This window comes from Bubalus kerabau, chromosome 5 (assembly GCF_029407905.1).
Source record: "Bubalus kerabau isolate K-KA32 ecotype Philippines breed swamp buffalo chromosome 5, PCC_UOA_SB_1v2, whole genome shotgun sequence".
Taxonomy (NCBI): Eukaryota; Metazoa; Chordata; class Mammalia; order Artiodactyla; family Bovidae; genus Bubalus; species Bubalus kerabau.
In genome coordinates, this window is record NC_073628.1 from 58,174,709 (window position 1) to 58,200,405 (window position 25,697).

The following is a 25,697-nucleotide window of genomic DNA, read 5'->3' on the forward strand; positions in this document are numbered from 1 at the left end:
TCCAGCCTTCTCAGGAACTTGATCTGCAGATCTGGAGTCCTGACTGGGCAGTTGGCACCCCTGGGTTCCAGCCTCAGCTGGCCTCTGAAGATTGTGGGCAAATTCCTGAAAGTGTGTGAACCTCATTGACCTCAGTGCCTGTCTGTAAAGCACTGTGCAGTTTCCCAGGTGTTCCCAAGTGGGCTCTGCCATGTCGCCCTCACACCCAGTGGGGTAAATGTGACCGTCCTCGGGCCTTGGGTGAGAAGACCGTCTGGCAGGGGTCGTGTGCTGTGCTCGAGGTCATCCAGGAGGGCATAACCTGGGCTCCGGCGCTTCCTCTAAGACCTCTGCAGGCTCCCTGGAAAGATGAGTCAGACCAAACTCCTAGAAGTGGCTGGCTGGATGTCCTGGTCCTCCCTGGGGCTCCTGGGTGTGGGAAGTTGGCTTTCCCAGGCAGTTCTTCACTTGGTTAACTGGCCCAACCTGCTCTGTAGACTGTGGGCTGAGTTCCAAACTTCCCTGCTTGGGTGAACCACAGGGAGATACAGAAATAGCACCCCGCAGCCCACCACAGCCGCCCAGCCTCAGTGCCCGGCCTCTTTCGTGGCTCAGATCAGGTTCTGTCGCCTGCACTTGGGAACTCAGAGCATCCTCTTTCTCCTTCCTGCCAGGCTGGTGGCAGCCGCCGGCTGCCTCTGTCTCTTTAAGAGAGAGAAGGAACGAAATCAGGAAGTGGGAGAGTGGAGAGCCGAGGGCTGATTTTCTTCAGGTCTCCGAGACCCATGGCCACCAGGATGCTACGGATGCGGCCCGTGCAGGGCAGCAAGCCCTGAAAGTCTGGGGGTGCCTCGCAGTCCCACAGCCTGCCTGTCCCACAGCTGAGATGGGGTGAGTGTGCAGAGTCCACGCTGGGGGGAGGAGGGTTGAATGGGGGTGTCTGGGAGCCAGGCGGCTGCAGGACAGCAATCAGTGAAGTGCCAGGGTGCTGGCCGGCCAGGGTTGGCTCTGCGGGCTCCTGCCCCTGCCGCGTATCTCTCTGAGGCTGCTGCCCCCCACCCCGAGGTGCCCTGTGCGCCATCTCAGATGGGCACCCTTGCAAAGGACGGCTTGGAAGCCCTGAGAGGCGGGGAGGGTTTCTTACGGCCAGAGAACTCAGACACTCCAGTCCAAGCGTCGGATGCCAGCCTCCAGCGCTGCCTCTGTAATTTCCTTTTCTGCCTCGCTTCTGGGGCTGACTCTTACCTCTCCTAGGGTCCCGCTCACTGGCCCGAGCCCCTGGAGGGTGGGAGTGGCGAGGACAGTCTCCTGGAGCGGGATCGGTCTAGGCTGGAAACCCCCGGCTCTGTGGGGGAGGTTGACAAACAGGAAGGGGTTAAAGGGCTGGGGCCAGGAGGCCTCTGATGGAGGCTGAGAGTGAACAGCGCCCAGGGCTGCCTCTCATCCGCCCTCCTCTTTCCGGTGCAGCTCAGCTCCTGGACTGGCCACAGACAGAAAGCATAGCACACTCTTGCCGGGGAGAGTCTCTGCCTGATCCGCAGGGTAAGTGCTTCTGGCCGTTGTAGCACCTGGAGACGGAGGGGGAGGGGGTGGAGCAGCTGGTTCGTGGCTCCGCCGCCCACCACCCTCATCCGTCCCAGCACCACCCTTCTGGGCACCAGCTGCTGTGCTGGGGGCCGCGGAGCACGCACACCTGATCAGATGTGTTGCTGTCGGACCCTGGGCACAGCCCTGGCGGGACCAGGAGAGCCCAAGGCACACCAGCCCTGTGGGACTCTGCTCTCTGCGCCAGCTGCCCTTCCCTTGCACCTACAGCTACGCGAGGCCCCAGCACCAACCCTGGGGAGGACTCTGGACGAGCTGATGCCTCCCCTGGCTGGACCTTTGGCCTTGATTTCAGGATATCCTACCTGGTTCCTCAGCCCCAGGCCCGCAGGCTGATTCCTCCACAGCCTTGGAGGGGAAAACCTCACCAGCTCATTTCTGCTGAGCTATTACCTTGTCTTCAGAGAGACTCATCCCTTCACAGCTTCTATAAAATGCAAACACCAATCCGTCTTCTGAAACTGGAATTGACCCCTGATCTCTCCAAGCGGCCTCTGGCTCAAGGGATTGACCTTAAGATTCCCATTTAAAAAAAAAAAAAAACTTAGAGAAGGCTCGAAGCTAAGGAGCCGTGGGATTCCAGGCATGGTGACCATAGGGTTGACCACCTTTGAGATGGTAGAACAGGAAGCAGCCCTGGCTAGTCCGGCCTCATCCGAGAGTATCTAGTGGGTGGGGGCCCCTCTCATGAAGACCAGCCCTGGCCCCGCTCTTCAGAGCAGCCCTGAATGTAACTCCTGAGGTTGCTTGCTCTGCAGTCAGTTGATTGAGAGGAACTGGCTTTTGGGGAGAAGGGCGTGGGGGCAAATACGGGGAATAGAGCCGCAGAGGGGTTTCAGATCCTCCAGAGGCCGCCAGAGCTTCTGGATGTGATGGTCTCCTGCCTCCCCTAACCCTCCACACACACACACACACACACACACACCTGTGCATACATGCTCACTCACACACACACCTGTGCACACATGCTCGCTCATACACACACCCGTGCACACATGCTCACTCACACACACACACCCATGCATACATGCTCACTCTCACACACACACACTCATGCACACATGCTCGCTCACACACACCTCCCCGAGCAGCGCTGACCTAGCCAGGCCGGCTTGCTGGCCGTGGCTGACAGCAGCAGGAAGTGGTGGCCCCGGGAGCACTGGGGAAGGCCCCGGCTCGTGTTGCAATCCTGGAGATTTGTGGTGATGTGGGTGACGCTGTCTGACCTGGAGCCGTTCCTTCAAGCACTTTCTGCTTCCTGGGACAATCCAGGCCTGGATGCCAAAACCCAGAACTCCCAGTGCCGAGGAGAGGTGGCAGAGAAACGGGCTTATCCCTGCAGAGTGGCCTGCCCGGGGCGGGGACGACAAGGGCGTGCAGAGTCGGGAGAGGACAAAGCCCTGCGAGGGGACCGGGCCAGGCTGTGTGCTGAGGGCCTGGCGGTTGGGCTACTTTTGGGGGAAGTTACTTAATCTTCCTGTGCTTTCCATTTCTGCCCCTGCCCCCTGGCCTCCGGAGAGACTGTGTGGAGCCCCTCAGCAGGGTGGTCTCAGGCATAGCTACCGGCCGGGTCCCCAGTGTCCATCCCGGGTCAGGGGCCGCCCTGGACACGAGTGTGCTCTTTAGGGCGGAAGGCGGCCGGCCGGCCGGAAGCGGGACATGCAGAGCACCGTCAACTACCTGTGGCACACGGATGACCTGCTGGGGCAGGGGGCCACGGCCAGCGTGTACAAGGCCCGCAACAAGGTGGGAGCCCACCCGGCCCACCCCACCCCGCACCCGGGAAGGCGGTCCCCAGCGGGCCTTGGGGCTGGGGCGTGTCTGGGCAGGCTCCTCTGATCCGCACTGTCTGAGGCAGGGCAGGGGTGCGGGGGTCTGAAAAGGGCTTCTGGGGTGATGCCCATTGGGCACGCTTTGGGGCTGGAGAGAGAGGGACAAAGACGCGAGCCAACGTCCAGGGGAGCTGGCGGCAAATCTAGGAACAGCAGGGGGGCAGCAGGACCCGTTTGGGTTTATCCGGCCTTTATCGCCTTGACGGCTGTACTGGATACACGAGACGTGCCACACGGTCTTGGATTCAAGCGCTGAAGCCAGACAGGACGGTGCTGCTAACACCCCGTAGTTACTGCCAGTAGCAACAACAGCAGTAACACAAACCGTCCCCTCCCGGCTATCAGGTGTGCCAGGGTCCTGCCATCTCCCCGTGCTGCGGGCAGGCCCGGCCGTGGGGCCCCCTGGGGAGGGGAAGGAGCTCAGGGTGGGAGCCCCCATCCCCAACCAGGCTACCCTGGCTCATCCCTGGGGTTAGCTCTTCCGAGTCTGAACGGAAACTGGGAGTCGGGGTGTGCTTCCCAGGGCAGGGGTGCCACTTCTGTTACCCCCACGGCAGAAATCCGGGGAGCTGGTTGCTGTGAAGGTCTTCAACACGGCCAGCTACCTGAGGCCCCGCGAGGTGCAGGTGAGGGAGTTTGAGGTCCTGCGGAAGCTGAACCATCAGAACATCATCAAGCTCTTCGCGGTGGAGGAGACGGTGGGTCCAGTGCTCAGTCAGAGGAGCGCGGTCTTGTCTTTGACCCAGTCAGGTCACGGAATAATAGAGACCCGGCACACGCCCATAAGTGGGTCACCTAGAGAGGAGGAAAGGCTGCCAAGGGGCTGGGGGCACTGCATAGGAAAATCAGGCTGTGGAGTGGGGCCTAATCAAGGAAGTCTTCCTGGAAAAGGTGACCTTGGGCTCAGTTTGAGGTCAGAGGAGGGAAGGCCAGCCAGAAGTGGAAACCTATAAAATGGGGGCTCTGGGCCCGTGGCCGAGCCACCGCAGCTCTGGAAAGGGGAGAAGTGCCCTCCCCAAGACCCCGTCCCTCTCCCACAGGGGGCCGGCAGGCAGAAGGTGCTGGTCATGGAGTACTGCTCAAGCGGGAGCCTGCTGAGCGTGCTGGAGAGCCCCGAGAACGCCTTCGGGCTGCCCGAGGATGAGTTCCTGGTGGTGCTGCGCTGCGTGGGTGAGCCCCTCCCTGACGCCCCGGGCGTCCCCTCCCCTGCCCAGGCCAGCCTCAGACCCCGCCCTCAGCGGCAGGCAGAGTCCCATGGGGTGTGCAGTTTCTGGAAGAAGCATCCAGACACAAGAACGCTGGCACCTAAGAGGCGCCCCGTGCACAGACCTGGGACAGACGCTAGTGAGCGGACAGAACCCAGGGTCTGCTTCCTGCAGACTGGCAGTTTACAACTCCAGTTCCAGAGTACAATTAAAAACACCGTTGTTCATGACGGCTCGATTCATGATGCTGTTGTGATTCATAATGCTGTTGCTGTTCAGCTGCTCAGTCATGTCCGACTGTCAGTGACCCCCATGGACTGCCTCACCGTCTCCTCTTGGCTATTGTTCTTGCCTCTTGGCTATGAGGAATAGTAATAGCCAAAGGGCAAAAACAATCCACAGGTCAGACAAGTGAACGGATAAACAAAGTGTGCAACACGCAAGTGATGCATTAACTAGTTAGTCTTAAAAAAGAAGGAAATTCCGACACTTGGATGAACCTGGAAGACACTGTGCTGAGTGAAAAAAGCCAGCCACACAAGGACAACTACTATATGATCCTTATTATATGAGGAATCTAGAGGCACCCCACTCCAGTACTCTTGCCTGGAAAATCCCATGGGAGGAGCCTGGTAGGCTGCAGTCCATGGGGTCGCTGAGGGTCAGACACAACTGAGCGACTTCACTTTCACTTTTCACTTCCATGCATTGGAGAAGGAAATGGCAACCTACTGCCGCTGGGGCAGCCCATTCCAGTGTTCTTGCCTGGAGAATCCCAGGGACGGGAGAGCCTGGTGAGCTTCCGTCTATGGGGTCGCACAGAGTCGGACACGACTGAAGCGACTTAGCAGCAGCAGCAGCAGAGAGATTCAGTCCATGGCAGCAATAAGTAGAATGTGATTGCCAGCGCCTGAGGGTGACGGGGTGGAATTATGGAATTCCTGTCTGGGACACTGACAGAGGTCTGGAGACACGCGGTGATGCTGCACAGCCATGTCAATGTATTTAATGCCACTGATGCGTACACTTAAAAATGGTTAAAATGTAAATTTTGTTAGGTAGTTAATGTTAGTCGCTCAGTCGCCCGACTCTTTGCAACCCCATGGACTGCAGCCCACCAGGCTCCTCTGTCCATGGGATTTTCCAGGCAAGGATACTGGAGTGGGGTGCCATTGCCTTCTCCATTGTTAGGTACAGTTTCCCACAATTTAAAAAAAAAAAGATGGGGAGTAGCTGAGCGCCCTCCGCTGGGAAGCAGGGCCACCATCCTCTCGGGTTTCCAGGGAACCACAGGCTACCCTGACGCTCCACACACTCGAGACCCCTGTCCCTTGCCCCATGTCCATCTCTGTCCTCCTGCTGTTCCCGAGGCCCCTGGGGACCCCTGGGTGTCACCCTCTGTCCGTGGCTCCTCCCCGGGACGGGCCCCGCCGCTGGGCCGGCCCCAGCTGGAGCCACTAGCAGCCCCGCGTCCGTGGCAGCGGCCGGCATGAACCACCTGCGGGAGAACGGCATCGTGCACCGCGACATCAAGCCCGGGAACATCATGCGCCTGCTGGGCGAGGAGGGCCAGAGCATCTACAAGCTGACCGACTTTGGGGCCGCCCGCGAGCTGGATGACGACGAGAAGTTCGTCTCGGTCTACGGCACCGAGGAGTACCTGGTGAGCGGCATGGGGGCCGGCCCGCGCCCTGGGACTCTTGGCGCCCCTCTGGGGGCCCCATCCAATCCCCCTGGGTCCAGGAGGGTCATCCCTCACCCCTAACCCTAACCCCAGAATAATTCATTCTCTTCTCCAAGGCCAAAAGGTCAGTGCTGAGGCCTGCCCAGACTCCTTTCCAGGCCCCCTGCCCAGGCCCCCTGCCCAGACCCCCTGCCCAGATCCCTGCCCAAACCCCCTGAATAGACCCCCTACCCAGACCCCCTGCCCAGGCCCCCTGCAGAGGCCCCCTGCATAGACCCCCTGCCAGGCCCCCTGCAGAGACCCCCTGCCCAGGCCCCCCCCCCCCCCCCCCCGCATAGACCCCTTGCCAAGGCCCCTTGCCAGACCCCCTGCATAGACCTCCTGCCCAGACCCCCTGCCAGACCCCCTGCAGAGACCCCCTGCCCAGGCCCCCTGCATAGACCCCCTGCCAGGCCCCGGGCCAGGCCTCCCTTGTTCAATCAAGCCCTTGATCAGATCCTTGTGGAGGATGGAGCTTGCTGCTCACCACTTTCCCCAGAGCAGAGGCTGATAAGCCTGTGGCACACTCACTTTGGAGATGACCCAGGAGATGTATTTTGACAGTTCTCCTTCCTCCTGGAGGTGGGAGAAGGGAGTCTGAATGGGGGGGCGGGCGGGGGTCCAGGGGTGCTCAGGCCCTTGCCCCCTCCCCCTCCCTGACTGCTCTCTGGTTCCCCGGTGGCAGCACCCTGACATGTACGAGCGGGCAGTGCTTCGCAAGCCCCAGCAGAAAGCTTTTGGGGTGACCGTGGATCTTTGGAGCATCGGGGTGACCCTGTACCACGCAGCCACCGGCAGCCTGCCCTTCGTCCCGTTTGGCGGGCCCCGGCGCAACAAGGAGATCATGTATGGCGACCCATGGGGACCCACGGGGACCACAGGGCAGGGGGCGGGCCTGGGCATCCCGCTGGTCCCCGCTGGGTCCCCCATTTGGCCTCGGACAGCGGGCCCGGAGGGCCTGGAGTGCCCGCACAATCCCTTTAGATGCTTGGATGTTGGTCCATCAGACAAGAAGCCAAGCCTTGTCCCTGGATGATGGGAGACCACATCCCAGTCCAGTGCTTCCCTTGAGCCCCACCCCAACCCCGTTTGGGCTGACCACATCTCAGCTGAGGTTTCCAAAGCAATCCACCCAAGGTCACAAAGCCTGCCAGGGCAAAGGACGGGGCGGGGGTAGGGGCAAGAATCCAGCCTCATGATCTCAGGTCCCTCGGGGTTTCCTGCTGTCTCATCCAGAGGCTGTGGCTGCTCCCACTGAGGGCACCACCAGAGAAAAGAGGTTTCAGGTGGATTTGCAGGAAGGTTGGTTCTCCTTCAGCTCAGGGGTCAAGCCGGGCGGAACCTATGTTAAGTTAGGGAAAGGGGAAGAAGTCTGCCTTGGGTGGGGGCTGGCAGAGTAGCTGGACTTTAGAGGAGGGGAGGGTGGACTGTGGGGTGCAGGGGAGGGGAGGGACCAAGCACAGCACGGGCACGTGGGGGGAGGCAGGCGGGCACGGATGAGCGGTGAGGGACCAATGAAACAGACAGAGGAGCCAGCAAGTCTCTGAGCCTCCAGGCCGAGTCTGTCCTCCCTTGGAAGCATCATGGGCAGGGCGGGGGTTCCTGGTGACTTGGTCCTGCCCACTCCCCGCCCCCAGGTACCGCATCACTACGGAGAAGCCAGCCGGGGCCATTGCGGGCACCCAGAGGCGGGAGAATGGGCCCCTGGAGTGGAGCTACACCCTGCCCATCACCTGCCAGCTGTCCATGTGAGTGAGAGCCTGCAGGAGGGGGGATGCGGACCCCAGCCCAGCCCTGGGTCCTCCTCTCCGCAGAGGTCTGGCCCAGTGGGAGCCCCCACTGTGCCACTGGCTTGGGTTCCCCCCCTCCCTTCCCGGCCCCAGTTTCTCCCCCTGGAGCTGGAAGACCCTTCTGGCTTTTCCTCCCCACCCCACCCTGCCGCACCCCCTCGATCCTTGCTCTCCAGGGCTTTCTCACCCGACGCCCCCATTACCTCCTCCGGGAGGTTAAGTCTGGGCCCCCAAGCCCCTGACTGTCTCCATGTCCCGGGGGCAGGGGTCTGCAGAGCCAGCTGGTGCCCATCCTGGCCAACATCCTGGAGGTGGAGCAGGCCAAGTGCTGGGGCTTCGACCAGTTCTTTGCGGAGACCAGCGACATCCTGCAGCGAGGCGTGATCCACGTGTTCTCCCTGCCCCAGGCCGTCCTGCACCGTGTCTACGTCCACGCGCACAACACGTGAGCGGCGCAAGCGCGGGGCCCCTCCTCTCCGTCCCGCCCCCCACGCCCCCCAGCCCCGCCCCGGGCCCAGGGGCCTGTCCTGCCGGGCTCTGTGGGGCGCTCAGATACAGAAGCTTCTGGGTCCAACCTCAGGTTGTGGAAGTACTAGTTCCATCAAGTTAACCACTGTTCCTTGCTGGGAACCTGAGAGATTCAGCAACCTTTACAAAGCTGACGTGCATCAGAAACCTCTTGAGGGGGGTGTGTGCGTGCAAGCACATGCTCACCGCCAGTGCACTCCCCAGTGGATTGCTGGTAGAACCCTTTATTTCTGGAGCTTGCTTGGGGACTAGGTGAGTCCTAGTCCTGGGTGACCCAAGGGGACGAGGCCCCCTAGGTGCCTCTAGGGAGCGTGGCAGGAGGGGCCGTGAAGGCAGAGGCTGGACACTGGACTTTGTCTGCATCCGCCGCAGGACACCAACTCTACCCTTTGTCTCCCAACCCTGGAGAGAAAAATCACCCAGTCCCTCCCGCTGAAAAGCGGAGCCCAAGTCTTGGCTGTGTGTAGGTCACCCTGACACTGATTCCTGCCTGTTGACGCCCCCTTGCCTCCTCCTCTCCTGCCTCTGTTCCTGGTTTTCTAGGATAGCCATCTTCCTGGAGGCCGTGTACGAGCAGACCGGCGTGGCCCCCCAGCACCAGGAGTACCTCTTTGAGGGTCACCTGTGTGTCCTCGAGCCCGGCCTCTCTGCTCAGCACATCGCCCACACCACGGCGAGCAGCCCCCTGACCCTGTTCAGCACAGCCAGCGAGCCCCCCAAGGGGCTGGCCTTCAGGGACCGTGAGTAGGGCCACCCAGGCTGGACCTTTTCTCCTCCTCACTTTCTCTTCCAAGGGCCAGAGGCTTATAATCCAGGATATTGGTTCATTTGCTTTGTGGGTATGTCTTTGGGCCCCCGGGGTGTGGAGGCATCTCTGGGTTCTAATTCCGTAAACACCTCTGAAATGCCGTGGGACTCGGGCCGGTGGCTGGACCAACCTGCGTCACGGCATCCAGAGATCTGTGATAGAAACTCCAAGGGAAACAGGGAGGGCTGGATTTCACCCGCTGCCTTCAGTCCATGCCTGACGGGAAACCTCTGAGTTTGTGTTGGAGGAAGCAGGGGCCCAAGCTGCTGGAGAGAAGGGCAGGCGGTCAGGGGCCCAGAGCTCTGTTCTGCAAGTTCTAGCAAAAAATCACTCCTTGTTTGAATGATGCCAATTTCTTCCTCCTTCTCAGGGTCCCCAAGGCTGGGAGGGGAATTCACCTTAAAACCCCCGAGTGTGAGGAGTGTTAGTCACTCAATTGTGTCCCACTCTTTGGGACCCTGTGGACTACAGCCCTCCAGGCTCCTCTGTCCATGGAATTCTCCGGGCAAGAATACTGGAATGTGTTGCCATTCCCTTCTCCAGGGGATCTTTCCCACCCAGGGAGTGAACCGGGGTCTCCTGCATTGCAGGTGGATTCTTTACCGTCCGAGCCATGAGGGAAGCCCCAGTTTGCTCAGTCCTGTGGAACTCGGTGACCCCCCCGGGCTGGGAGGAGTGGTTTGAGTCTCTTTTCTGCTCCCTTGGCTGTCATTCTTCAAAGTGGGCACAAGGGGGCAGTGAGGGACTGCAACTGTAAAAAAAGCGCTGTGACTGCCCTTGACTCAGTCGTGTCTAACCCTAACCCTGGACTATACAGTCCTTGGATTTTTCAGGCCAGAATACTGGAGTGGGTAGCCTTTCCCTTCTACCAGAGGATTGAACCAATCCAGGGATTGAACCCAGGTCTACCTGCATTGTGGGCAGATTCTTTACCCGCTGAGCCACCAGGGAAAACATAAAGAAGCACATTCAGGGCATTTAAGGCTTAGGAGGTGGGGCTCCAGGCAAGCCGGGAAGCTGGAGGCGGCCGATAGGCGGTGCGGGCCGACTGTGAGCTGGGGCTGGGGAAGATGTGCTCAGACCTCGCCCAGGGCCAGACGGGCGTCCCTCTCTGACCCAGTCTTCATCCGCAGCCGCTCTGGACGTTCCCAAGTTTGTCCCCAAAGTGGACCTGCAGGCAGATTACAGCACAGCTAAGGTGAGGGGGCGGCCGCCGGCTGGCAGGGAGGAGGGTTCCTGCAGGGGTCAGGGAGCAGGACGTCACCCTGCCCCGCTGTGTGTTTCAGGGCATCTTGGGTGCCGGCTACCAGGCCCTGCGGCTGGCACGGACTCTGCTGGGGGGGCAGGAGCTGACGGTTCGGGGGCTGCACTGGTTCGTGTGAGTGCCCTGAGGGCTGGGTGGGTGGGCAGGAGAGGCAGCCCAGGCCCCCTTGAGCACCGCCCTGGGGCTGGGCCCTCGGTTCCAGAAGGAGGCGGCTCTGATCGGGCTCCCTTCGGCAGGGAGATGCTCCAGGCCACGTGCAGGCGGACGCTGGAGCTCGCGAGGATGGCTCTCCTCTTCCTCAGCAGCAGCCTTGGTCCTGAGAGGTGGGTGTCCTCCCGGGGCGGGGCCGCAGCGGGCGTGGGACCGGCCCCTCCTCTCTGTCTGTTCCTCTCCCGGGCTTTCCAACAGTGCTCTTTGCCTCCTCCAGTTCAGAGCTGTCGACCTCCCTGGCAGGCTGAGCGGAGAGGGCATGCCCCCCACCGCCAGCTGGCCGCACTCACCTCCCCCGCTTTCCAGTCCCTCTGGGCTGTGGGCCTGTGAGGGCCCTGCCCCTCAGGCTCCGAGGCAGCCCCCCTGCCTCCAGGAGAAGGGGCTTCTGGCCTCCCCATCCGCTCTCTGAAAAGTGAGACCCTCAGCTGCCCCGGGCCCTGGGGCAGGGCTCTGGGAGAAACACCCACACCCACACGGGCCCCTGGGCCTGCAGGACGGAGGTGCAGGCAGGCTCATCCCCAGTATACTCCTCCCGCCTCCCCTGGGCCTCTGCATCCTCACCTCCAAGGACTCCCTGCCCCAGTCCTGGGAGCTGCACACCCTCCACCCTCTGACTTGGGCCAGTTCAGGGTGATGGATTTGGAAAAGGGAGAGACTGGGGAGGAAGAAACCAAGCTGCAGGAAACGAGCCGCAGGAAGAGTCTGGTGGCCAGCGCACTGCTGGGCAGGTGCCCGCGCTGCGGTGCAGCTGGGGGAGGGGGCCCTGCGGCCCAGGGAACCCGAGGGCAGCTGGAGCCATTCCTGGTGACGAGCGGTGACAGAGAGCAGAGGCTGTGCCGGACAGGCCTGGCCCCCCTGCCCCTCGCCCCACAGCCCCTGTCCTCAGGAAGTCCTGGGAGTTCCCCAGAAGCAGGTCAGCACTGCAGACCTGCCTTCCTCCTGGCACCGGTCGGCGGCAGCTCTGACAGTGGACAGACAGGGCGCTGGCTATGCACCGAGGGGGAGGCGGGGGTCTCCAGATGAGTCCCGGCATGGCCGAACCCCCACCAGATGGTGGCAGAGACAAAGGGCTGCAGAGGGCGGGGTCGGCTGGTGTGCTCTGGTGAAGCTCCTCTGAGCAGGGCTCTGCTAGGGCACAGAGCAGGCCTCCAGGGGTGACGTGGCCCCAGGCCTGCAGAGGGCCCCCACTTTCCTGGAGGAGACAGCCCTTCCCTGGCACGTGCAGGCGGCCGGACGATTGGGTGAAGGGAGACTAGAGATGGGTAGAAGAAACCAGGGAGGTCTTCCTGGAAGAAGTGAGACTTTTTAAGGCCAGAATGTGAGTGAATAGCTGAAGGCCCTGTGCAGGGAGAGAGAAGGGGGCGGTGACTGGAGGGGTGGGGAGGTGCTGTGAGGTTTGCTGAAGCCGTGGTCATGATGGAAGATGTCCTGCTGAGGAGCTGGAGAGGGACAGAGGGGAGGGGAGAATGCTTGCAGCCCCAGGACCCAGTAAAATGACCAGTAAGGTTCTGGAGTGGGAAGGAAACGTGCAGAGAGAGCACTTGGGTGTTTGCCCGTCTTCCCTGGGCTGAGAGTGTGGGGCCCCAGGTAGCCCCAGGGCTGGAGTCGCAGGGTCTGCTGGTGCAGTTTCTCCCTGTTGGGCTCCAGGGTCTCTCCTGAGGCGTGGTGGGCGTGGAGAGTTCAGGGCCAGGAGAGTGCAGGGCCAGGAGAGTGCCTGCTCTGGGGCCGGTTTCGGCCCCCCAAGAAGGAGGGCGCTGGCCCAGGCTCATCACTGACCCGCAGCTGGCGTCCACCACCTGGTGCCTTCCCTACCTGGGCCCCTGTTTCCTCCTTTTCAAACTGAGAGGACTGACTGACCTCAGGGCCTCCCAGCCCCAGAGCCTCCCAGTCCTGTTCTTTGCGGGACATGCTCAGGCCGGCAGGCTCTTCTGAGGTCTGATGACACTAGCTGCCTCCCACAGAGAACCCGAAACAGTATTATGACCAAATCGCACATCAGAAGAGCCCAGGCATGTGGCACTAAGGGGCTGTCCTCCCGACCTGGAGCCTCGCCTCACCCCCAGGCGTGGGCGCCCGAGATGCCCTGGTACCCTGGCCTTTGTCCCGAAGCCCCCCTGCCATCCGCAGGCCCCACTCAGGCCCCAGGACTGACTGACATGGGGACTCCCAGGGCTTCCCCACCCCCAAAAAGACTGCGTTTGTGTGAATGTGTTCTTTGATCCCACAATCACCTTTTATGGGAGCAGGAAGGAGGTTTGTGTCCCCATTATATGGGTGAAGAGCCTGAGGCTTGGAAGATAAAGTGATTACCCAGATCCTGCAGACAGGGGTGTGGCAGCCGGGGCTAGGACTCTGACCTGCCCCTCCCGACTCCTGGTCCAGCTGGGCTGGGCAGCCTCATCCTCTTCTGCACAAGTATCCCATGCCCTGAAATCCGTCCCTGTGCTGAATAGTCCATTCGGCACTCTGTGTGGGGCGCCTGCTGGTGCGAGCACTGTCTTAGACACTGCAGGTGTGGTGAGTAGACCTGCCCTGCCTTCCGGGAGCCCCCACCGCTTCCTGCCTGATTCTCTCCAATCCTCCTTTCTCCCCACCCCCGCCCTCCCATTCCCATGCCAAAACACACAGGGTTCTCCTTCCTTAATTATTATGGTATAAAAACAGCATAATATGGTATGCTAATTGTACTAAGTTAGAAAATACAGACCAGCAAAAATGAAATTAAAATGCTATATCCTGCCACGGAAGAGACATGATGTCTGCCTATATCTGTGGTTTTCTGTTACCTGTGTGTGTTAACCAACATGGCATTTCCCTGTGCCTGCTATTTTATAACCTGCTTTTTTAAGCTTATGCTCCTCCAGGTCAGTACATTTCATCTATAGGGCGTGTCCATGTTCAGATTTCCCTAGTTATCTCCCAAGTGTTCTTTTCTGGCTGGTTTCACCCCAAACCAGGATCCCATCCGAGACCGCGCTTGGCGTCTGGTCGTTGTGTTCTTTTACTGTTGTTGTTGAGTCACTAAGATGTGTCTGACTCTTTGTGACCCCATGGACTGCAGCCACCAGGCTTCTCTGTGCCTGGGATTTCCCAGGTGAGAACACCGGAGTGGGTTCCATGTCCTTCCCCAGGCGAACTTTCTGACCCAGGGATCGAACCCGCGTCTCTAGCTTGGCGGGCGGATTCTTTGCCACTGAGCCCGATCCTTACATCTGTTTTCACCCTTCCCTCGAGGTTTAGCGGTGTGGCCGGGGTGCCTGAGCTCCAGGACCTGAAGAGGACTGCAGAGCTGAGGTCCAGGCTGCGGAATGTGAGTGAGGCTGGGCTGATGGGCGGCCAGGAGCAGAGCTGAGAGCAGGGGTCTGGCCAGGCTCCCATCCGAGCCTCGCTGAGGACCCCGCGGGGTCTGCCTTCATGTCCCCCAGTTGGCTGAGGTCCTCTCCAGATGCTCCCACAATATCACAGAAACTCAGAAGACCCTGAGCGACCTGCGTTCTGAGCTGGTGAAGAACCGGGATCAGGTACATGAGGACAGAAGGTCTGTGGGATTTTCTTCTTGGCGGGCTGGAGGTGGGGCAAGGGTGGAGGCCGCAAAGGGCCGGGTGGCCCCGTTAGGAGTCAGCCTGCCTCCCCTCTTCTCTTGGCAAGGATGCCGGGGTCTGCGGATCACGGTGGGGAACCCAAGGCCCTCCCGTGAGACTGCCCAGAGGAGGCAAGGATCTGGGGTCCCGCCCCAGCTGGGAGTTAGTGAATTACGAGTCTTAGAGGTGCAGTAATTCTAATGGAAGAAACATCGCGTTCCCACCTCTTCGGAAGCCTTGCTCTGGTCAGACCCTGGACTGGGTCCTCCTACTTCTATCATCTCAGGTCATCTTCAAATCAGTAATGATGCTACTACTCTTGTGCTCCTTTTATAGATGACGGGGCTTCATCTGCCCCGAGACACAGCCAAGAAATGACAAAGGATAGGGCCCTAGGTCAGGTCTGCCTGCTTCCAGAGCCTGTGTGGTTGGCCTACACCAGGGATTTACCCCTCTGAATCCCCAGACTTCGTTCAGACAAACAGGAAAATCCCCATCACCGCTTCCCCCACGGCCTGTGTGCGGAGCCCCTGCCTGCCTCCTGGGCCTTGACCAGGGCGTGGCCGCTCCTCCAGCCCCCACAGTCAGTGTCTGCACGGAGCCACACGCCCCTGTCCCCAATTCTGAATTCAGAAAGCTCTGAACACCTCGGAGCTGATTCTTCACTGTCTTAGCTGCAGAACTTGGCGCTAACTGACACGAGGCTCTTCCTGGTCTTTCTTTATCCCACTTACGTGACTGTTCTTATGATCCTGAAGGTTGAAGGTGTGTGATGACGGGGTGCTGCCTAGACTCCCCAGGGCCGTCCATCATACAGTGTGTGCGTGCTGACCCATCTTTCTCAAATCAGAGGGTGGTTCTGAATTTGAAACACTTCTGGCTCCATTATTTTGGATAAAGACTGAACCTAGGATCTTGTCTACTCCAGATCCCAGGCTGGGGAGGGTCCTGGGGTCTGCAGGATCCTGGGAACAAGTGTGGGCTCTCCAGAAATAGCAGAGACGGGGTCCTGGGGGGAGCTGCATGGAGGAAGTGAAGCCAAACAGGACGGGGGGTGGGGAAGAACTGCCCTCACACACCCCAACATCTCAAACAGGGAGTATCCTGGAAAAGAAAAGGACGAAACAGTCACGACCTTAGAGCCCAGGCTGAGAGGGTAGAGAGGTCATCTCCTGAGCTCCCCGTCTACAGGCAGGACCAAGGACCTGGAGTCATCCTCATTTCAAACAAGGGTTGTTGCTTCTTTAAGTTCTTTCTCCGTGCGCAGAAAACACGACTTTTGCTTTTGCCAGGGGACAGAAGTTCCTCCTGGGCTCTGGCACGCAGATGCCACCACCTCTCCTGTTCCAGGGCCCAGGGCTCCTTCCCAGAACCTCTTCTCAAGCCCTTTTGGGCAGCAAAGACCACCTTCCTGCCACGTGTCCTGCCTGGCTTCTTTCGTGTGTGTGTGTGTGTGTGTGTGTGTGTGTCTGTGTGTCTGTGTGTCTGTGTGTGAGAGAGAGAGAGAATAAACACAGGAATGAGAAATGACTAGCTAAGCAGAAGATGCCTCAAACAGAAGAGTTACCCCACTCCCAGACTGGCTCCTAGAACTGTGGCCCCCCAAAACGAGGCTCCTCCTGCAGGGAGACAGCCTCCTTCTCCCACAGCCGTCCCTGCCTCCCTCACCTTGACCCGTGCGGTTCGATTCTTCTGTCTCCTGCCCACAGCATCCAGCAGATTCAGTGCTGTTTGGACAAGATGTACCTCACCTACAAACAGTTCAAGAAATCCAGAATGAGGCCAGGTGAGCCGCAGGGAGAGCAAACGGCCCCCCCCCCCTTCCCTCCAGTTAGCTGGCTGTTCCTAATACCGCAGCAGCATCGGGTGGTGCAGCTGGCCTGGGGTACGGGAGGTGGGGAGGGGTGGGGGACTCCCTGCAGACCACTGAGGGGCCTGAGCCTTTCCTGCACCCATTGCCACCTGGGGGCTCCGCTGAGACCTGGGTGCTATAGGAAAGGTGGCCTGACCGAGACCCCCATCTTCTCAGAGCACTTTATGGTTTAAGAAGTGCTTCCCTGTCCGTGTGTCTGTGGCTCACTAAGGTCGTCAAGCTTTCCAGAAAGGGGAGGATGGGGGGAAACACCAGTTAGCGTCGCTGGTGCAGGACGGGGAGCCTGGGGAGGCCCCAGCTGACTCGGGGGGTTCGGGAGGTAACACATTCCAGGAACTGACCCTCTTGCCCACGTGCCCCTAGCATTTCCTCATGTGCAGGAAATCGACATTTGAGGGCTTGGACTTGATTGCAAAGCTCTCTTCCACCCCTAAGATTATCTAAAAAGTACTGTCCCATAGAAATATAATGCCAGGCACATTTGTAATTTTAAGTTAGCTAGTAGCCAAAATGTAAAAAGTAGAAACAGGTGAAATTTACTTTAATAATGTATTTTATTTCACCCAATATATTCAAATTGTCATTTCAGCATGTAATCAATAGAAACAATTATTAAAGAGATATTTTCCAGTCTTATTCTGTGCTAAGTCTTCGCAGACCCACGTGTATTTTACACTTACTGGGCATCTCTATTCAGAAGCTGATTTCTTTAACAGAATTACATGTACTTTTACCAAAACAATAAAGCTGTGTTTGATAGGGAAAAAACATTGCACACTGCTTTAGTTTTTAAATATAATTGAATTCGTTAAAACAAAAATTCAGGTTCTCTGTCATATTAGCTGCACTGGCCACCCTCCAAGTTCAAAGCAGCCACACGGCCGCCGTGTTGGACATGCAGTTTCTGAAAGATGGTGGTCTCTCCTTGGGAGCCTCAGTCCTGCCTCTGGGTCTGATGACCTTGGAGGGAGCACAGCTCAGGAGATGGGAAAACCAAGACTGCCCTGGTCCCTGAGGCCAGGGGGCCATGGGCTCAAGAAGCCTGGCCTGACACCCAGCTGACCACCTTTGCTGTGACGTTAGGAGACTTCCGGAGGTTTCTCTGCCTCCAGCACTGGAATCCCGCCATCCTGTGACCACTGCACTCTGAGCACCTCCTGTGTGCTGGGCACTGTTCTATGGACAGTGGGTATATTTTTAAAAATTATGTGATGCTCATAAAAATCGTAAGACACTATTAACCTCCCCATTTTATAGATAAGGAAACTGAGACACAGGAAAGTTAAGTAGCCCGAGCAACCTGGGTCCAGCTGCTTTGAGCCACCCCATTTTACAGCCTAAAAAAGAATTTCACTTGGATCAGTCTGTAAGAGTCCTTTATTCAAGTGTATAAAGAACCAGGACAAATAACAGTTCACTGCCAACACCTGGGGAAAGATGGCATTGTGGAAAATGCCCCGTCATTTTCAGGGCACTTTCTCCCTTTCCCTTCACTCCCATCCTATGTGCTACAAGGGACGGATAAGGCAAAAATCAATTGCCTACAGCACCCTGCTATGATAACAGGAAGGAGGCAGACCCGGGCCTTGTCCTGGATCACCTGGACCTCACAGTCAGCTGAGCGCAGGGCCCAGGACAGAGGCCAGGGAGGGAGGCGACCCCCAGCGGCAGGAACCGCCTTATCACCTCATGTTTCTGCCGCTAACCAGAGGCCATTCCCCTGGAGTCCAGGAGAGGGCAGCACCTCCCCAGTGCAGAGAGCATTAGGCCGCAGCCAAGGCAGTGAGAAGCTCAGCCCTGCTGGCAACGGTGCTGGGCTGAGAAGGGAAGGTCAGTGGTGGTGGCCTGGCTTGGGCAACCCCTTGCTGCAGAGCCCAGCTGTCTGCAGCCTGAATATTCAGGGATGGAGTCCGCCAGCTGTTAGCATCTACCTTGCGGGGAGGAGGACTGGATGAGGGGTCAGGTCACATCCTTCAAGGCCCGTCTCATCCGCCGGTGCCTACCTGGAGCGGTCCCTGGGCGCCCGTCCCGCCACCCCTGATGCGTGGGCTTGCCTGGCCCACGTGGGCCTCTGCCTGCTCATAATGCAGGGTCTTGGGTGCTAGTCTCCCTCGGCCTGTCCTTCTGGCTCTGCAGGGCTGGGAGCATCGGGCAGGGCCCAGGCTTCTGCCTTCACCCTTGCAGCTCGCCCGGCCCTCGCGCCGTCTGCTCTGCTGACCGATCGCATGCGTGACCTCGGCCCTGTCTGTCTCCTTCAGGGCTGGGCTACAACGAGGAGCAGATTCACAAGCTGGATAAGTGAGTGGCCTGTGCCCCAGCAGGCGGGTGAGCCGGGGGGTGGGTGTTGCCAGGGGACTGTGAGTCTCTGTGCCAGACACGAGGTGGTAAAGGGCCCTGGCCCCAGGCCCCAGCCGGGCAGGAGGAAAGCTGGGGGGCACTAACTCTGGGGCTGGGGACGGGGCGCGTTTCTCAGCAGCAGTCTTGATGGGACTGGATTGACGCCTGGTATGAACACAATTGTGTGAGGGCTTTCCTTTCCTGTTGCCCTCGCTGATTAACCATGTACTACTTTCTGCTCTGGGCTCTTTCTGCTCTAACCCAGGCTCTCCTTTGGATGTCCCTCTGCTTCTCTGTCACCTGGACACTCTCTTCTTCCAGGAAGCCTCCCTGACTTCATACTTATTTGAGGACTCACTCTGCCAGTTACATTCCCTCACCCCTGACCACACACACACACACATGACCATCTCTCCTTCTCTCTGGGGGCTGAGCTCAAGTGTGTGTGTGTTTCCTGAGACCCCTGATCCTTCTCGCACATCCCTCTGCTGGGGTGTGCTGTGTGCTGACCACTCTGACCATCACCATGCATGTGAGCGAGCACCGTCACCTCCTTTGGGGAGGTGGCCCTGCTGTAGACCAAGGGGATGGACACTTGGGCGCTGGAGGCGCCGGGAGTCTAGGCTTGTGCTCAGGTGGCTCTGGCTGCTCATCTCTGTGCCTCGGTTTCTATCTTTTCAGGGTGAATTTTAGTCATTTAGCCAAAAGGCTCCTGCAGGTGTTCCAGGAGGAATGCGTGCAGAAGTACCAGGCATCCCTGGTCACACATGGCAAGCGAATGAGGTAACACTGGCCCTCCCTTCTGAACTCGGTTCCCAGGGCCCTCCAGGCCTGGCCCTTCCTGGCCTCAGACAGCCCTGGGCTTTGCAGAGCCCCAGCTGAGAGGGAGGTGGTACTAGAGGAACAAAAGCAACAACAAAGAAAGGTGGTTCTGTGGCCCTGGGTGGACCAGGCAGTCTGCTGGGTGATTTCTGTTAACTCACTTAATCTCACAAGGTCTGCCCTCTGCAGTGGATACTATCACCCCATTTCACAGATGAGGAAACTGAGGCTCACACAACAGCTGCTGCTTTAATACCACACCACTAGTAAATAGCAGACCCAGGACTAGCATATGGGTATGACTGCGTCTAAATCTAGATTCTCTCCATCGTCCCAGGTGGTTGTGTTCAGAAGCCCCCTCTCTGGGGACTGAGATGGGGACACGTGGCCTGGGAAGCAGGGGCAGGCGGGCCCCCATGTGGAGCCCCCTCCACGCTGTCCCCTGTGGGAGTGTTTGGTCTCTGCCCCTCAGACAAGCCCCTCCCTGAGACGAGAGGGCCGCTTCCCAGGAGCGGCGGGTTCTGAGGATGGAGAGGAGACTCACCTTAGAAGACTGCTTCCGCCTCCCCTGCCGGAGGCCACCCCCCATTCTGACCTAATGGTCTGGAGTTGGGTTTGGCCAGTGGCCTTTGAATGCTGCTCAGTGATTCTACAGAGAAGGCAATGGCACCCCACTCCAGTACTCTTGCCTGGAAAATCCCATGGACGGAGGAGCCTGGTAGGCTGCAGTCCATGGGGTCGCTAAGAGTCAGACACGACTGAGCGAGTTCACTTTCACTTTTCACTTTCATGCATTGGAGAAGGAAATGGCAACCCACTCCAGTGTTCTTGCCTGGAGAATCCCAGGGACGGGGGAGCCTGGTGGGCTGCCGTCTGTGGGGTCGCACAGAGTTGGACACGACTGAAGCGACTCAGCAGCAGCAGCAGCAGAGACTCTGATGCGTCACAGGGCTGAGAGTCGAGTAATGGCTGAAGCCTCTGGGAGCTGGCATCCTTTTAATGCTGCGGGGCAGTGTCCTTGCTCACTCCCTCTGCTTAGAGAGAGAATTCTTAAGAGTCTTTTTAAAATTAATTATTTTATTTTAATTGGAGGCTAATTACTTTATAGTATTGTGGTGGTTTTTGCCATACATTGACATGACTCAGCCACGGGTATACACGTGTCCCCCATCCTGAACCCCTCTCCCACCTCCCACCCTATCCCATCCCTCTGGGTAATCCCAGTGCACTGGCCCTGAGCGCCCTGTCTCATGCATCGAACCTGGACTGGCAATCTGTCTCACATATGATAATATATATTGCTCTGGAGATGGGGGCGTCAGCAGGCCCCGGTTTGAGCACCCCAGAGCAGGCGTCTGGCCTCTTCGGAGCCTGACTCAGGCCCTCGCTTACTAAGCGAGGCTTGTGCTTACTGGCTTGTGCACCCCAGCCCGGGAGGGGAGTGCAGCCCCCACAGTGCTGGTTCTCCAGGACCCTCGTCAGCACCCTTACCTGGGGCAGGTGTGGGCTGAGGGCTCCTGGAAAGGCAGGGGCAGGGTGGGCGGCCAGCGCCCCAGCCTCTGCGTAGGAAGCCTCTCTGTGTCTGTGCTGGCCGGCGGTGGGCCGGGCCCTGACGCCTCTCTGCCCTCTCCAGGCTGGTGCACGAGACCAGGAGCCACCTGCGCCTGGTGGGCTGCTCCGTGGCCGCCTGCAACACGGAAGCCCAGGGAGCCCAGGAGAGTCTCAGCAAGGTGGGCCGCTTCGGGGCCCTAGCCGTGCCAAGCATGGCCGCGCCAGTCGGATGCCTGGGAGGCATCCAGGCCATTCCCCTGCCTCAGGGCAGAGCCGTGCTTGACCACGTCTGAGCACTCTGGTGTGGCGTGGAGGGTCTCTGACCCGCCAGGATAGAAGGCAGTGCCCAGCGTTCTCAGAACAAGCATGCTCGCTAACAGGGCAGAGGCTCCCAAACCCTGGGGCATCTTCTGGGCCCTGTGCAACCTGGGAGGCTCCCCGAGGGAGGTGACCTGAACACTCCTTGGTCTTCTGATCTGTTCTGCTCAAAAGACCAACTCAGGCAACTCTGAGAGGCCACTTGCCTTGCCAGCAGGGACAGAGAGGGGCTGTTCTTCAAGGAGTAAGGTCCACACAGCTCCTCCTCTCCCCAGCACTGGACACATTCTTTCAGAGACGGTGCTGGGCTGCCCCCACACCTTCTCTGCATCTTCTGACTCAACTGTGTCCTGACAGGTACAGGTCAGACACAGAGGGGAGCCTGACAGGGGAGCCCCATGCTCCCAGGATAAGAAGGGGGGGCTTGCGGGAAATTCCTGACACTCCAGGGATGTTGCCTGGGGATAATTTTGTTACGCATTTCTTATGCCTCCCCACACCTCCACTGCGCCCAGCACCTGAGCTGGTTTATCCCTTCTGACTAAAGCGTGGCTCTTTCAGATCCTTGACCGACTATCTCACCAGCTCCTGCAGGAGAGAACACAGGGGGCTCAGGCCTCCCCACCCCCGACAGCTCCTTATCCCAGCCCTGTGCTGAAGGACCTAGTTCTCCAGTAAGTGCCAGAGAGGGGGTGTGAGCGTGTGAGCATGTGTGTGTGTGTGTGTTAGGGGCTTTGCCCCTTGCCAGGCCCGGTAGGCAGGAACGAGGCTCGGTGGGGCTGTGGGGGAAGGGGGGCTCCCAGGAAAGGTCTAGGCGGAGGCTTGCCTTGGTCCTTAGCCACCACTGCCTCTCTTGCTTGGCCTTGAACAGCATGCAAGAGCTCCATGGGGAGATGAAGGTGCTGGCGTCTGACCTCCAGGACAACAACCGCATCATTGAAGGGTGAGGAGTGCCCGCTGTGCAGGGGTAGGGAGGCCGGGTCCTCAAGCAGTCCTTGCCCCAGGGGCACAGGCCCCGTGCCTGGCCAGGCAGGTGTGATGACAGGGGTCCACAGTCCAGGGCTTTGACCTTGCCCCCAGGTTAGTCGCTGTGCTGACCAGGTGGAGGCTTTCACTGTGCTCTGGAGGATGCAGGTGGGCCTCAGGGCGGCCACGTGGATTTGTGGCCGTGTCCAGCTCTGCATGAACGTGGCCTCTGCCTGACGCCCAGACCAGCTCCTTTAACCATACAACCGTCCTCAGAGTGGCGATGACCCAGGAAACACAGAGCAGAGCTGGGAGAACTGGCCCGGCCTGCAGGCCCCTGTTAGAGGCTCTGCGTCATCGTCGGACGGGAGTCCACTCCTGGGCTCGGGGAGGGTGGAAGTCGGGGGGATACTGGCAGATGCAGCGGGGCTCAGCCTTTGGATTTTGTGTAAAATTCACAAAAGAAAGCTGGAGAATAACAGAGTGACTGGCTTCTCATATTACCAAGTAAGCACCATTGGAAGGGAAAAAAGCCCTGCCATCTAGAAGTCTCACTTTCGAAGGTGCGTTTGAACACCAAAGAGAAGGAAGGACAGAATCTCAGAAGCAGGGGTGGTCCTGTTTACACATATACACACTCACATGTGCATGCACGCACCTCCCACGTCTTCCCCATCATCCTTATGTCTGTCACTTCCCCATCTGGGAACCAAAGAGTCTGCAGAGATTCCTACCGAGTGTGACCCTGCCTGCTCCTCACTCACCGTGCGGCCCTGGGAAGTTTCTTTGGCTCTGAGCTCGACCACATTCCCAGAGATTCCACCTCCTGGTGCTAATGAAGGGATTAAATGGGATGAGAGACCCACTCTGCTGGGAGGGAAGGGTGCACAGAGCCGGGATTCACTAAATGACAGGTGTCCCCTGAGGTCCGCAGGAGGTAGGGAAGCTGGGAGCAGAGCTCACGGCTATTCCTAGAGTTTCAGAGGGTCTCTGGGTTGAGGAGGTATCCCATGTCGCATTCCGACAAGAGGAGAACCCATCCTCCTAAATACCCACAGGGAGACAATTTGACAGCTTCTTAGAAAGATTTTCCGAAACAACCCTTAGGGGCAGGAAGTTCTAATTTTAGTGCCGACATAAATTTTCCTTGCTGTGATATGTAGTCTATTTACAGAGAGCTCACATTTTTATTTTAGTGGATTTTTACTTCCTGATTCAGAGCTGTAACCAAAGAGCCTAAAGAAACCACCTGAATTCCGTTTCCCCTCCTCTTAACCTGTGGCTGCAGTGGAATCCCCAGGGGAGCTTTTAAAAGGAACAGATGCCTGGGTCTTGGCCTCAGAGGCTCTGACTGCTGCTTGGAGTTGGGGATTTTCATAAGCTTTCCCAATGATTCTAAGGTGTAGCCAGGGATGAGAATAGCATTCTTGTCAGGAGACACAGGCGCTCCGGGAGGAGAGTGGGGGGCCTGACCAGCCCGCTGCCCCTGAAAGCTGACGGTGCGGGTCCCTGGCCGGGGTTCTGGCCTCTCCACCTGGGCAGGAGACACTAACCGCGGCCTTTCTTTACAGGCTAAGCAGGATCCCACTGGCTCCTGACATCTGAGCTTGGGGATGTGCCCGCGGCATCCTGAAGCATTACAGTTGTTCAAGCACTGCCCGGCTGCCGGCACCAGGGACCCAACAGGACGGTGCCGGGTTCACCTCACCAGCCTACCTCCTTCCTGGCTGACAGCCGGGAGTCTCCAGCATTACCTTCTGCTGCCTTTCTGGGGGGCAGCGCAGCAGGCCCGGGAGCACCGGCCGGATCCCGGGCTGACCTGCACCCCTGCACGAGCCCGGGGCCAGCCCCCCTGTCTTCCTCGCCGTGCAGCAAACCTGCCGGACGGTGGGGCCAAGGCTCCCAAACGCCCTCCCCCCGCCTGCCCCAGTGTGCAGGGCTTCACTCCTCAGGGAACAGAAGAGGGGGCCTCCCGGGGGCTCCCCAGGGGGCCGGGGCAGACGACTCCATCCCCCTCTTCCTTCCTCTTCAGGTGATTGATGTTGAACAAACAGACCTCCCCCGTCTCCCATGGCTGCTGAGGGTCACCCGTCGAGGAATCAGGCATGACCGCCCGATTTCCCATTCCCTCCAGTCAGACCGAGCCTAAAGCTGAAGAACAGGGTGGTCAAGGCCGGGGCCGTGTCTCGGGGACCTTCCCCCTCCCTCTGGGGCCCACCAGTTTGGGGGTTCGCAGCCAGCGGCGTCGACAGGAGCTGTGCCGGTTAGCACAGGCCCATGAGGCCGGAGCCCCGAGGAAGTCAAGGCCTGCAGCTTTCAGAAATGAAATAAACAGGACCCTTTTCTGGGTGGCTGTCACTGGGCTGTTTCGGGAGGCAAGGAGGGCTCTAGGCTGCGTGTGCTTGGCTCTAGGCTGCGTGTGCTTGGCTCTAGGCTGCGTGTGCTCAGCTCTAGGCTGCGTGTGCTCAGGGATCAGGGAGGGCTCTAGGCTGCGTGTGCCTGGGAATCTGTGAGCAGGACTAGGAGATGGAGGCAGGACAGCTCACTACCTTTCCCTGAATGGGAGCCTGGTTTCAGGGAGGCGCCCAGGGAGGCTGGCCTCCTGCTGGGGTCTCTCTTTTCTGGCTCCCTGTCACTTGAGGAGCTGGGTAAGGGCCTAGAACTGGCAGGGAGGGTCTGTTTGGGTTTTTTAACCTCCAAATCTCCATCCAAGTGCCTATTCCTTTCCACGCACCCCCTACCACTGTTCAGCTGGTCCTAAATATCGGTTGAGAGCAGTCCTATGGGCCGTTTTGTACATCCCCTCTTTTTGCCCAGAAGCTGGATGGTGCCAGGGTGTGGCATTCAGATTTGTGCATGTCTAGTCTTTCCCTTGCAGGGTACCTCCCTTTCCCTTCACCAGAGCTGACTACCCCGCTGGCCTAGGGGAGGGGAAGGGTGTGCAATAAAGTGGCTCCAGCAGGGGCGGGAAAGAGTGAGGAGCCCTACTTGGCGCTTTGAAGCATGAAGACGCGGGAATCCTTCCTGCCTGTCTTTCGGGAGCTTCTGCGTCCTCAGCGGCTGTTCTGCCTGATGGCCCCACAGGGCGGCACTGAGGAAGGCTGGGTCCTGGAGTCCGATGTTGTTTGGGCCGGTCCTCCATGGGAAGACCAGTGCCCTGTAAAGACCCGGGGAGGGCTGCTGGGTGTGCTTGCCTCAGGCTTCCTGGGTGCCATCCGGACCTCAGGCCCTGGGTCACTCGGGCTGGGCGGGCTCAGGTCCTGGGTTCCCAGGAGCCAGCCGTTACCCCAATGACCCTGGGCACC

At 59.1% G+C, this 25,697-nt stretch overlaps 1 protein-coding gene across 1 annotated transcript; it reads left to right on the top strand.

Moving 5' to 3' along the window:
* Window positions 1–739: 739 nt before the first annotated feature.
* IKBKE (inhibitor of nuclear factor kappa B kinase subunit epsilon) lies at window positions 740–25,697 on the top strand. Its single transcript, XM_055583549.1, has 22 exons — window positions 740–870; window positions 1,447–1,521; window positions 3,211–3,330; window positions 3,974–4,114; window positions 4,457–4,586; window positions 6,103–6,284; window positions 7,030–7,190; window positions 7,982–8,092; window positions 8,400–8,579; window positions 9,206–9,402; window positions 10,604–10,668; window positions 10,757–10,848; window positions 10,971–11,057; window positions 14,179–14,254; window positions 14,370–14,482; window positions 16,235–16,311; window positions 18,657–18,696; window positions 19,417–19,518; window positions 21,191–21,287; window positions 21,988–22,100; window positions 22,298–22,369; window positions 23,964–25,697. Exons 3-22 carry the CDS (start codon window positions 3,244–3,246, stop codon window positions 23,995–23,997), a joined length of 2,157 nt encoding a protein of 718 aa, XP_055439524.1. The 5' UTR covers window positions 740–870; window positions 1,447–1,521; window positions 3,211–3,243; the 3' UTR covers window positions 23,998–25,697.